Source organism: Micropterus salmoides, unplaced genomic scaffold (assembly GCF_014851395.1).
Source record: "Micropterus salmoides isolate LMB-PRFRI ecotype aquatic unplaced genomic scaffold, ASM1485139v1 Ms_hic_scaffold_12, whole genome shotgun sequence".
In the NCBI taxonomy this organism is placed as follows: domain Eukaryota; kingdom Metazoa; phylum Chordata; class Actinopteri; order Centrarchiformes; family Centrarchidae; genus Micropterus; species Micropterus salmoides.
The window spans coordinates 3,125,245-3,136,915 of NW_024040263.1; the positions used below are offsets into that span (position 1 = coordinate 3,125,245).

The 11,671-nt window shown below is 39.5% G+C and overlaps 1 protein-coding gene across 1 annotated transcript; it reads right to left on the reverse strand.

The window, feature by feature from the left end:
- Positions 1-62: 62 nt before the first annotated feature.
- On the reverse strand, positions 63-8,713 carry parn (poly(A)-specific ribonuclease (deadenylation nuclease)). Its single transcript, XM_038712881.1, has 26 exons — positions 8,635-8,713; positions 8,302-8,379; positions 8,130-8,209; positions 7,943-8,010; positions 6,908-6,989; positions 6,703-6,763; positions 5,891-6,059; positions 5,682-5,744; positions 5,547-5,585; positions 5,423-5,465; positions 5,254-5,334; positions 5,020-5,076; positions 4,754-4,831; positions 4,609-4,652; positions 4,465-4,507; positions 4,099-4,174; positions 3,900-4,010; positions 3,747-3,816; positions 3,591-3,646; positions 3,128-3,214; positions 2,972-3,046; positions 2,709-2,883; positions 2,451-2,578; positions 2,152-2,218; positions 1,909-2,063; positions 63-920 (listed from the first exon to the last, which is right to left on the reverse strand). Exons 1-26 carry the CDS (start codon positions 8,651-8,653, stop codon positions 874-876), a joined length of 2,052 nt encoding a protein of 683 aa, XP_038568809.1. The 5' UTR covers positions 8,654-8,713; the 3' UTR covers positions 63-873.
- Positions 8,714-11,671: the final 2,958 nt, after the last annotated feature.

Consider the following 11,671-nt stretch of genomic DNA (forward strand, 5'->3'; position numbering starts at 1 on the left):
GTTACTAATTGTAGAAAAAGGCCCTCAGTTCAACACGGGTGAGATTGAAAACAGAAGACAAACCGACTAAGAAACATTCTTTTATTCTTTCCTTTTCCAAGGAAATATTTAAGATTTTTAAACTTTATCTTGTACAAAAGAGTATTCGTCTTCTTAACGTTCACACATTTTGCATTAGAACATAGACATTGTTGCAGGTTGACACAGTTACAAAACACAAAAAAAAAGGTAAAGAAAAACAATTCTGTACAAAAACAAGCACCTCTAAGGATCGAAATGCCACCAATAATAAACTTACGTTTCATAAAACTGGGGTAGTTGATGGAACTTTTTTTTAAAAAGGGAAAAATGTGACTGCATTAAAAAAAAAAAAAAAGAAATCTAAATAACCCAGATATTGTAAAGTAAAGGAAATGGATTCACAGGGATACAAAGACTGGAGAAAAAGGTACATCTCTCTCACATGCACAAACTCACATACAAAATATAAGACTGATGGAGGTGACGGTGTCATTAAAAAGATTTCAAAGTGACTGCATGGCTGTGGTGGCAGATTCCAGTCAGAACACAGAATAAATGAACATTTCTGGAGTTTAGATTTTAAGATTCTAGTGGTGTGTGCGTGCGTTTACCCAGCAGAGTTGCCTGCTCCTCTGGTACAAGATCAAAAATATGGCAGCTGTTATGGCTTGTGTTCTCTCTTTCAGTCAAGTGGCTTGGCTGGTAGCTTTGGACAAGGTATCCACAGCTGTTGAGTGAACGAATGAATTTAGGGCGTACACCACTCCCAGTGATGTACAACCCTTACAGGATGAAGAGACTCAGAGCAGGAGCTTAGTGTGTGACAGAGGCTTCTCCACTCCTCACCTCTTGCTACCAGACTTCTGGGACCTCAAACAGTGATGTTGTAGATTCAGCACCTGTGCAAGAAAGGACAGACATGCCAAGATGAGAATGAAAGAGTTATACTGAAATTTTGTCAATCTGTAAATTAATTTTTTTGAAACCTTAGCTTTTTGCTCAGTTTTTATTCCCTTGTCAAAGACATGATCATTTTCAGGATAAGCTGAGCTACCCAGAAATGCCATCATTTCACATGTCAATGGTACTATACATGTTCTCTACCCCACCTCCAATCATGTTTTGGGTGATGCAAACAGGAAGTGAGTTATCTGTAAACTTTGTTGTAAGCCCTAGTATATGCGTAGGTGTTGACAGGCGTCGGCAACGCTAACAGCTTTGTTCACATACTTGCCTGCGTACTTTGTGTGTACCTGGAGGATTAAACCTGAATCCACTAGGAGGCAGGCCAGGACCGGGTCATCCCTCGCCAACACTGGATTATCTTCCTTGACAACCTCCGAATTTGCGCATCGTAAACAAATGAAACATAGTGACACCATAACGATCTCTATAATTGTGGACTAGCTCCAGGAGTTTTATTGTAAACATCCTGCCATAAGTCTTTTTTTTTTATGTCTCCTGCTGACCTTCTTTTGGGTTTAATGGTGGTTGGCAAACGAACTGCATACCGTCACCACCTGGGCTGTGTTTAACAGTAGATTGCTGCTGACCTGCCAGTCAGATCGACATACTGTCTCCATGTTCATGTGCTGAACTGCATCTCGCGGACGCGTAGCGTTAATTTCTGGAGACGTGCACAACCTACGCTCCAAAGGAACGCAGGATACATGCGGCAGCCATCTTGCGGGCGTGAACACATAGTTAAAAGCAAGCATATCCAGGGCTTTAGCCCTGTTGATTTCCATATTTAAATTTTGTGAATCTACATTCATACAAGTTATTATGGAGGTATCATTTGAAGTTACAAGAGTATTTTAGACAAATGCTTTTGTTAACCGTCTGAACCATGTCATGCTGTTTCAAAGGCTTAATGAGCGAACATACCTTCAGTTTTCTTTTTCTTTTGACCTTTCCTCCTGTGGACCGTTGAGGCTTGTTGCCAGGTGACTGTCCCCTCAGCATCATTGGCTGGATCTGTGGGCTCAGGACCTTCCTCCTCGTCAGGGACCAGACTTAACCCTGCTGAATCTGAGGAATCTCTGCAAGGCACAGCAACCATTAAGACACTTAAATCACAGCCCAGAGGATAACCGTGACAGAATAAATGATCACTTCCATTTTACTTACGCCGTCTTTAGCCATCCTTCTGATGTCTTGCTCTCGACAGCTTCTGCATTTGCCTGTCCACTTATGTCTAGAAACACAATGACAAGGAATGAACAGGTTTATATTACTAAAAGAGTCTAATTTTACCCAGTGTTCCTTGACTTAATTAATCTCATTGGTTGCAATGATTATTCACAATGCCACCTGCGCTCTCTGCCTCAGGGTACACCGAATCTCTGCTGAGTACTTTCCAAGGGAAAACCTGCTGCATAATACCACACTGCAGCAGAAAATATTTATGCTCGCATGCGTTCACACACCATCAGTTTTCATCTTCTTGCTGCCTGTGCTATCCGGATACGAGTAGTGACTCCAGCCGTCTGCAATTAGAGCCTCTCCAGCTTCGTGCTCTCCCTGAACAGGACTGATGCTGCGTTTCCGCAAACCCCTGTAACAAAGAAACAATAGGCCATACATCAGTATAAATAGAAACTGCATACCTGCAGAAACTCCCAAGGCGAGAGGTAAACCCGCTAGTGTTACATTGAAAAATGCAGTTTACATTAGCATAAGTGTACCTGGGATATCCATATCCACAGGAAGTAGTAGAGGTGTAGTGAGATTTAGCCCAGCCGTCCTCTCCCCAAGATTTGGTTGTCTGACCGAGCTTCTCCTTGTCCTGCTGCTTACCCTGGATGTACTCTGCATAAGTCTGGATCCTGTAACTCTCTGCATATCGACTGGTGTTCATAGCTACGTGAACAAAGTAAGACGTTAACAGACTGCATCAACGATTTTTTGCGCAGATGACACATTTATGCAGCTGCGGTGTCAGACTCACCTATCTGTACCTGGTCTGTCTGACTTAGGGACACAAACGCTGATGTGTCATCTATCCATGAAACCTGGATGTTTCCTGGTTTGATAAGTAGAAATAGTAGGAGTGATCTACAATGGGTTATGATTATTTAATCAATCGGGCAGAATCTTGTCTTACCAAAGGCACTAAAGAGCTGGTAGAGGTCACTAGTCTTCCATTCTTTTGGAAAGGTGACATACAGGACATGGTCTCTTTTAGGTTGCACTGTGGGAACAGAGGAGATGAGATGGAAAAAAACAGGTGAGTAGTTTTAATTTAAAGCTTCATTAAGTGATATTCCATATTAAACCTGAATCAAGAAAATCAATAGCTGAAGTTAGTAAGTGGCTCTTACAGAAGTTAAAGCACGTGGCAGGCTAAGATACACAGTCAATAAAATCAAAGCCGGGGCCTTTTTCTTTTTTTTATTAATATAATGCAGCTTTAAAAAAGGTTCCCTGTGGAGTTCTCATAAACCAACCCTACTTATGTTTACATTTTTCACCAAAAACAGTCTGTCCTTGGGACCCAACAAATTCATTTTGTATTCATGTGGGCATATTTCCAAACACGTAGCACTCATCTGCTATTTCATACTCACAATCTGGTCCTGTGATGTTGAGGTAGGGAATATCTATTATCCTCATCAGGAAAAGCCTTGAGTACAGAAAAGAGAAGTATTACTTGCTTCTTTTTTTTTTAAATTTCTTTTGTAGAAAATGAAAGCAAATACCATAAATATAAATGGATCTCTTACTTGTTGAAGAACGGCTCAATTAGTTTGGAGCGAGCAGAGATGTACGCTTTGGGTGGAGTCAAGAAAGAACCTGTAAAGAGTGTCGGACAGTTTGTTTAATTTAAAACAAACAAAAAAATGTCTTCATAATTTGCAAAACATTGTGTGTGTTACCCAGGTAGTTGGCCATTGAGATGAAACAGAGGCCAGTGATGTAGGCGTCATACCCAGCCTCGTGGAGCTGCTCCTGGGCGGTGTCATAACTATGGAATCCCTCTGCCGTTTCTGACAGGAACAGTATTAAAAAAAAAATATGGTGTTGGCAGGACTTTGTAGAATGAGTGTTCAGGCAGACATTGGTGTATTTACTCACCAACTTGTGGTGACTTGAAGGGGGTCTCCTTCAGCTGTTTCTCCAACTCTGCCAGAGAGGTGTTCGTGATCAGCTCCTGGATCACAAAAGTAAAATAAAGTTGTTGTGTTTGTTTTTTTTTTGTTTTTTTAAAGAGCCATGTCTTTGCTCAAGATGCACCAGTGGCCTGAGTACCAAGCAAAGATTCTTCCACTGCTTTTTGGATAATCTAAATCAAAAATACCCTGCCAATTGCTACATTGAAAGGGGAGAGAAAGTATGCCTTTTAACCATAATGTCCAGTCAATTTGCTTGGATTAAAATATCTAATCACCAACTACAAATTGGTGCCCTTTGTAGTCTGCCGCACTGAAGGTGATCATTTACCTTAAAAGGCTGAGTGGAAGCCATCAACTTTGTGTCCAGAAGTCTGCAAGTGGATAAACAACCAATAGGGCGTTGAACAAAAGCGTCAAAAAGAATCTGTTGTGAAGAAAACTAAACAAATTTAGCCAACAAGAGGAATTTTACCTTGGAAAGACACACATTGTGACCTCTTTAAAGTCTTGAAGATCCTGAAGAAAAGAGTATTGGCATTAATCACATTACTTAACTACAAATTCTTTCATTCAGCCAAAATGGCTCCATATTTGAAATATCCATCCTTTTTTTTTACCTCTGGCAGAGGGCAGTAGAACTGGTGGATGGTGTGCATCACATCCAGCAGCATGTTGTGTCCAACCACAAGTTTACCCTGTGTGTCAGATGAGATGGGTTAGGGGTAAAAGCCTGAGTTTCCAATTGCACAAATATTTAAAAGCCAGAAAACCCTGAATTAGCAACATATGGTTGCATTCCAAATGCTAATTACTGAGTTTAATGTAATTCAAGATTTGGAACTTTGAGCCGATTGAAAGTTGAAAAACGCTGAGGTCGACTCACCGATTTAGAGATGGCGTGGATGACCCTGGAGAAGCCAACAGCATCATTTAGCTCCTCCTGTTGGAGACAAAGGTGGGGCAAAAAAAATTTGACAATTACAAACTAGTGCTTCTTTAAGCTCATCAAAATGAAAGACACATTTTGTGTTTCCCTACATTCAATATACTACTCACAATTAGAACACGAATGTGACAAACACTTTCCATTTAATAACCATCTTCAACCCAAACTCACCTGCTCTTTCTCCAGTTTCTGCTGTTCTCTCCTCTTCCTCTCCTCATCATCTACTTTGCTGACCTGGATGTAGCGCTCCTTCTGCAAACATATAGAACTTGCATCAAAATTTTACATATTCCACACAAAAACAAAGAGGGCAAAATTGCTTGAAATAAAACATTCTTACTTTTTCTGTTTCAATGGTTTCCACATGAAGCCCCTTGGGAAACCTGTGAAAGCGATACACATGTTGATCTTCTACAACCAAACACAAACCACAATAATAGAAAAATGTGTTGAGTGACACCCACTTCCAGTTCAGTGTCTGGTATATCAGCTTTCTCTGAAACCTGGAAAGGAAATTTAAGTTGAGAAAAATACTAAATAAACATGATGAATACAAATCTGAATGTAGCTGTGGTATTTTGAGAGAAGGGCTAGATTACCCAGTACACGGCTCCAACTCCAAAGTCTTCTCTGAGTTAGTAAAGAGGGCCTCAACCTTCTCTCTGTGGGGAAAACAAGAGTTAAAATGCTCAAAACACAAGAAGGAGCAGACACCAACAGAACTGTTGATAAGCTGCATTCTTGCCCTTGGATCCCTCAAGAAACATTCAGTGTGTGTGTGAGATTCATATGCACTGTAAACACATACATGACCCTGTTGATGAAGTCTTTATGTTCCTCAGGAACATGTGCAGGGCCTTTGGAGGAGGATGGGGAGATGTAGGATGGTGTCCCTACACCGTTAGCATGTTGATTTCTCCTCTCCTCTGTCTGCTCCCTCAGCTGGGCTTCCTCTTCTTGATTTAGGTATGGGATTCCTATGAAAACCAAAGAGTCTCAATTGTACTTCACTACTGCAGTGACTTGAAGTTTTAAGTTAAAAGAAGCAGCTGCATTGTTTCAACACTCAATAACATTACTGGCACACTGAAAATACAGACTTACTGCCAGACTGTAAGAAGTCAACTATTTTTCCCCACAAAGACCAGCCTAACAATCAGACTGAATTGCCATTCTGAAATCAGTCAGTTTTTCCCGAACTCTGGAACCAGGCTAACAAAAAGGACCAATACATATTTATAAGTCCGAGTGATAAGTCAGGGGCCCCCGAGCCAACGGTTCCAGTAGGACAGTTTTCCTAATACTAGTGCCAATATTAATGTTTCTGAACAAATTCTTTTGTCTACAAAAATCCTGTTTAACAAGTTAGTGAAACTTCCCCTGTTTAATGTGGTCTTAACAAAATACATTCAAGAAATTAAATTAAATACAGTACAAAATTAACAAGAAGCAAAACATCAGAAGATAACTAATCCAATAATTGATTAAGAAATGGATCATCATTCATTACCAATCACTCTTTATGGAAAAGATTGACCTGCTATAAATTCAAGCTGGTAGTCAAATATTGACGTTTCATATCAAGCACTACACATGAAAGTCAATATGTGGTACACTCACCATTACAGAACACCTTGTTGAAGTCAAATCCCTGACTGGCCAGGAAGTCAATACTGGAACTCTGAAATGACAGACGATTTCCATTTTTATAACTTAAAAAAAATAAAATAATAATAATTCTGACTCTTTATCACTACTTAAAGCAATTTATGTCAGTTCACACGGACACAATCCATTGACCCCAAGGAGCAACTCACTGACTTACTTGACAGATGAACTTTATGTCAGGAGACGTCCTGTTGAACGGTTTCGGGAATATATAAAAATTAAAAGGTTTTATGACATACCTGCAGAGACAGGAATACAGGAAACAGAACAGTGAGGTTTAGTGAAATGAGTCCAGTTGCTTGGAGTTCATTTAAACAACCTGTGCGCACGAGTCACACAGAAGCAGGATCACTCCCATTATTTGTATCCGAGACTGGTTGACAAATGTTGTTGAATTGAACCAATGGCATTGGAAAGAAAAAAAATAGGTTGCTTGTTTGGATGAAGAGATGAGACTTATATCGGCTGGATTAATCTGTTAGGAGACTCCCAGAGCAAAAATTAGCTGCTGGGCGCCCATTAGTCCCCCAATGTTTCTATGCTAGAATATTCCCTGGTTTGTAGTGTAGTAAATCAATTAAACATAGCGTGAATTTATGAGCATTTAAATCTGACTAAACTTTGTATCAAGACTAGATTTGGACATGGGGAACCTCTTTAGGACAGGCCCTCAATATCTGGTAATAAAGCAGAACCCACCTTAAGGCCCTTATCCCCCTTTCATCTCTGTTTATATTTTCTTTTGAGTTTCATATTCTCAAAAATAACTTATAAAAATTGGCACAGGAGCCTGGAGGCTTTTGGAGCCCTTGGAGTTGAGAGCCCCCAAGGACAATTTTCCACTTCAGATCCAGGAGACTGTAAAGTGAGTACTTGTGATTTATTTTTTGCAGGTCTACCAAAAGGACTTGCAGCAAGATGGCCTTTTCTCTGTACTTGATGAAACAATTTGGTCTCAAAATGTTATACTTCTGATGTATGTATTAAAATCTGTATAGGCCTCTATTGCTTTATTTCATATGTTACCCTATTCTAATATAAATGTAATTTGTTACGGTTTTGTACACCCTTGTATTACATGATAAATAAATGACCTTGATGTAATAAAAAAGCATTTGAAATTTAAGATGACAGTAGTTCTTTGTCCCAAATAACAATAACATGCTGTATTTGTTATGCCGATATCACTCACTTTGACTTCGCCTGGTCGTACTTGAACGTGCACAAACCAAACTGAAACAGCAGAAAGTCCATGGAGTGCTGGTGAACAGAAAGAAAAGAGATTAAATGAGATAAACATGAGCCAGTTCAAACTGCCCGCAGGACTGTGGAGGGCAAACAGGATGCATTGGAGGTGTGCAGTAATCAATTGTGCTAACCTTTTTAAGCTTCTTGTATCGCTCCTCCGGTGTGTCTAGCCCGTTGGTTAGTGCACTGACATTAGGACCGTCGCTTATCCCTATGAACACACAACGCATGTCAACACTTAACGTTACACACACAGCGTTGGTTATTTCGATCCCAACCTCTGCAAGTCTCTTACACGGTTACCTGAAAATTCTCCATCGATGGCAAGGAAGTCTGCCTCCTCTATCGCGCTGTACACCGTGTTTAAACTGTCTTTATAATCTGGAGGGTGGAAAGAAAGTGAACATTAGTAATGAGGACAGCGTGATAAGAGGAACACATAGCTAACGTTAAACCCGCTACCGCGTTCATACCTTAGCTAACTAGCTAGCTAGCTAACGAGGTGCACAAACACTGAAGAATGGAAGTGTGTTGTGCATTTAAAATGTATATCAGGTCCCTACTCGGTTGTGAATTACCGGGATGTATATGGCGAGCGACAAAAATCTAGTGTACAAAATCTGGCTAGCTACTTACTTCTGCGTGTCACCTCCATCCCTGCTTAATGACTGAACCCGGCTGACAGCTAACGTGAGCTAGCCTACGTCAACTGGCTTTTAACCGTTTTATAAACACTTCCGGGGTCGGGTTCAGTGTTTTTGGAGAAGCTGTACATTTGGTTTTGTAATTGAGTGAGATTATATTTATTATTTAAATAAGTAAACATTACCTTTTTTTTTTTTTTAAATCACATTACGTGTTGGCTGCAATGATACAGAGGTATGATCGGGTGCGTTTTTCTGCAGCAGCTTAACGTTAAATCTATCTATCTATCTATCTATCTATCTATCTATCTATCTATGCTAAAATGCAATTGTACCGTGACCTTCACGCAGGGGGATAAAATTTAATTTTTGGTCACAGGGGTAATCTAAAGACAACCAATCTTAATTTAAGAGACCAAACACATCGATCCGCATGCTGTTCATTTATGGTCTGCTTTCATATTCTTCAAGGTCAAAGAGGGCTGGAGCTATCAAACATGAGACAAAAGCAAGGAAACAAGGAGTCACACATCACATCACAGTATAGCTATCACAATATAATGTACCTTGAAAGTATCCACAAAAACCTGCCTTGCATGTGAGCAGGATTTGTGGCTCTTACTGTGTTCCTAATGTGATTTTAGGTGAAGTATCTTAAGTCAGGTCAGCTGCCACCAAGTTTCTAAGAGGCAGAACAGTTCCTGCAATTATTTTCTACAGTTTGTATTCTAAGATTAATATAAAAAAATATTTTACAAAAGGAAATGTCTTCACAGTGAAAGCAGTGGATGACATTTCAAAAAGTAGGGGGTGGGCGTCATGCAACACAGCTGTGTTTTGTATGCTTTTGTTTATAAGGTTTGGATGTAGATGGGCTATATCCTCCCTATATTATTAATATATTTCTTTAAGATGACAACAAGCAAGATATATTACATAAATCTGCAAATGAGACCAAAATGATCTTATAAAAGCATCCCTACTCCAGAACAAACAAAAGAAAAAAGGAAGAAGGAGCAAACAAACAAACATCAGTATGACAAGCAGAGATATAAGTGACATGGAAAAAAATAGATTACAGCGGAGCACAACATTGTGACAAAGGCTTACATAACTGATAAATGACAAGGCAAATTAAACAGATTTAATTAAATGTGGTTGTTGAGTGGAAGTTAGAGTGGGAGGGAGCTTGTGTGTATGTTTATGTGTGTGTGCTGAACTTTAGCAGAGGGCACTTGAATCACAATTTATCTATGGGATGCCTTTATTTTTGAATGACCTTTAGCTGTCATTTCAGATTTACTGCCATTAAGCCCCCCCCCCCACACACACACATTAAGTCAACTTTCTCCAGTTTGAAGAAATGATTCATAATGTGGTTTTTAAGGTTACACGTGTGAACAAAAATGTCAAACAGCTGTGCTGAACCTGAATGAGTTTATCATTTCTGTGGAAAAATATCCCCTAAAAGGTTGTCCCGCTCTTTTCACCATCAGCCATCAGTGCTGTTCTGGTGAGTGAGTCAGAGATGAGACACCCACACTTGCTCAATTACACATATCCACTATCAATTTCTCTAAATAACTTTTGCTCTTTTTGAGCAGTAAAATTTGGAATATTGAGAAAACTTTTAACAACGTTTTTGAACAATTACTGATATGCCCACAGAAACACTGAAATTACTTTTGATTGCTGTAATCATTCCTGCTGTTCACACAGACTAGACAGAGATCCCTTTCTAAAATGTTAATGTAAGTGATCCGCAGTTCTCCCTTTAATCTATTGTTCTGATAGATTGTATATGTCAACAATCTATCTATAATTTGGTCATCCTCATTGTCCATACTATAATTTTACCATGTTGGTCTGTTCTGTACACATGACATCTATGGCATGTCTCTTTCTCCCGAGAAAGGGATCCCTCCTCTGCTGCTCTTCCTGAGGTTTTTTTCTCTGTTAAAGAGTTTTTTGGAGGAGTTTCTTCATCTGAATCGGTCTAAGGACAGAGTGTGTCATATGCAGTACAGATTGTGAAGCCCCTTGAGGCAAATTTGTGATAAATGAAATTGACTTGTCTGTTTAAAAAGCTGCAGCTGAAGCTAATATGACATTTCAGTAGTCAGACTTGACAAATGTCATTGGTATCTTCCAGAGTTTCAGTCTTTATAGTGAAAAATGTTCTCTTTATGTTACTATCCTTCTGCCGTGGCTCAGGTAGGAAACACTGTGGAAACATAAAGCGGGAATTTTGTACTGATAACACTGTTCTTTGAAAGATTCCCACTTTATTTTCTAACTCAGACTGCTGAAGCCTCATTTTAGATGCAACTGAACTTTACAAGTCATTTTTACCCCATCCCATAGGAAGGGATCTCTTTGCAGCCATGGACAGCAGGAATGATTACAGCAACCAAAAACGGTTTCAATGTACATACAGTAATGTGTTCGGTAATATGATGTGTGCTTTACAGTTGCTAAGATGAACAAATGAGCTGTGTGCAGTAGCCTATTAAGTCATTAACCAAGTCACAAATGTTAGTCAAGTTCAGTGCACACACCAGATTACACATGACAGCGTCATTATATTTTGCCTGGAGTCCCATATCCAACCAGTCCAGGTATTGGAAATTTAAGTGGTCCCAGGTTTGCCAAATTAGTTTGTGTTCGATTCAATATGTACCATGTTTGTTGTCTCATAATTAAACTTAATAGTTGTTTCGTTCCACTTTACTATTCAGTCTGACCCAACCTCAGTAGCGCATGACATATCTTTTCGACCAACATCCTTTTCAGTCTACACTAAAATTGTGGTAACAGTTGCAAGGAGCACTTATTGTTTTTTGAGTCAATTAAACAAATATGTCAATTTAACATTGTTATTTCTGTAAGTTTAATTATGACTGTAGAGCTGAATCTCTCTCATCCACACTTTTTTGCAATTTTTCTGCTGCCGTTTTTCTTGTTCAGACACTGATTCAGCCACAAGATTTCTTAGTAATCACCATCTTAAGGCCCTTTTCACTGAAGCT

What these genes read in the sequence shown, in the direction of transcription:
- parn (XM_038712881.1), bottom strand. An exon ending in AGAAACTGGAGAAAGAGCAG is followed by an intron (nt 5,077 to 5,253) that starts GTGAGTTTGGGT and finishes TGTCTCCAACAG; the next exon opens with GAGGAGCTAAATGATGCTGT. An exon ending in CCAGCTCTTTAGTGCCTTTG is followed by an intron (nt 3,047 to 3,127) that starts GTAAGACAAGAT and finishes TTATCAAACCAG; the next exon opens with GAAACATCCAGGTTTCATGG.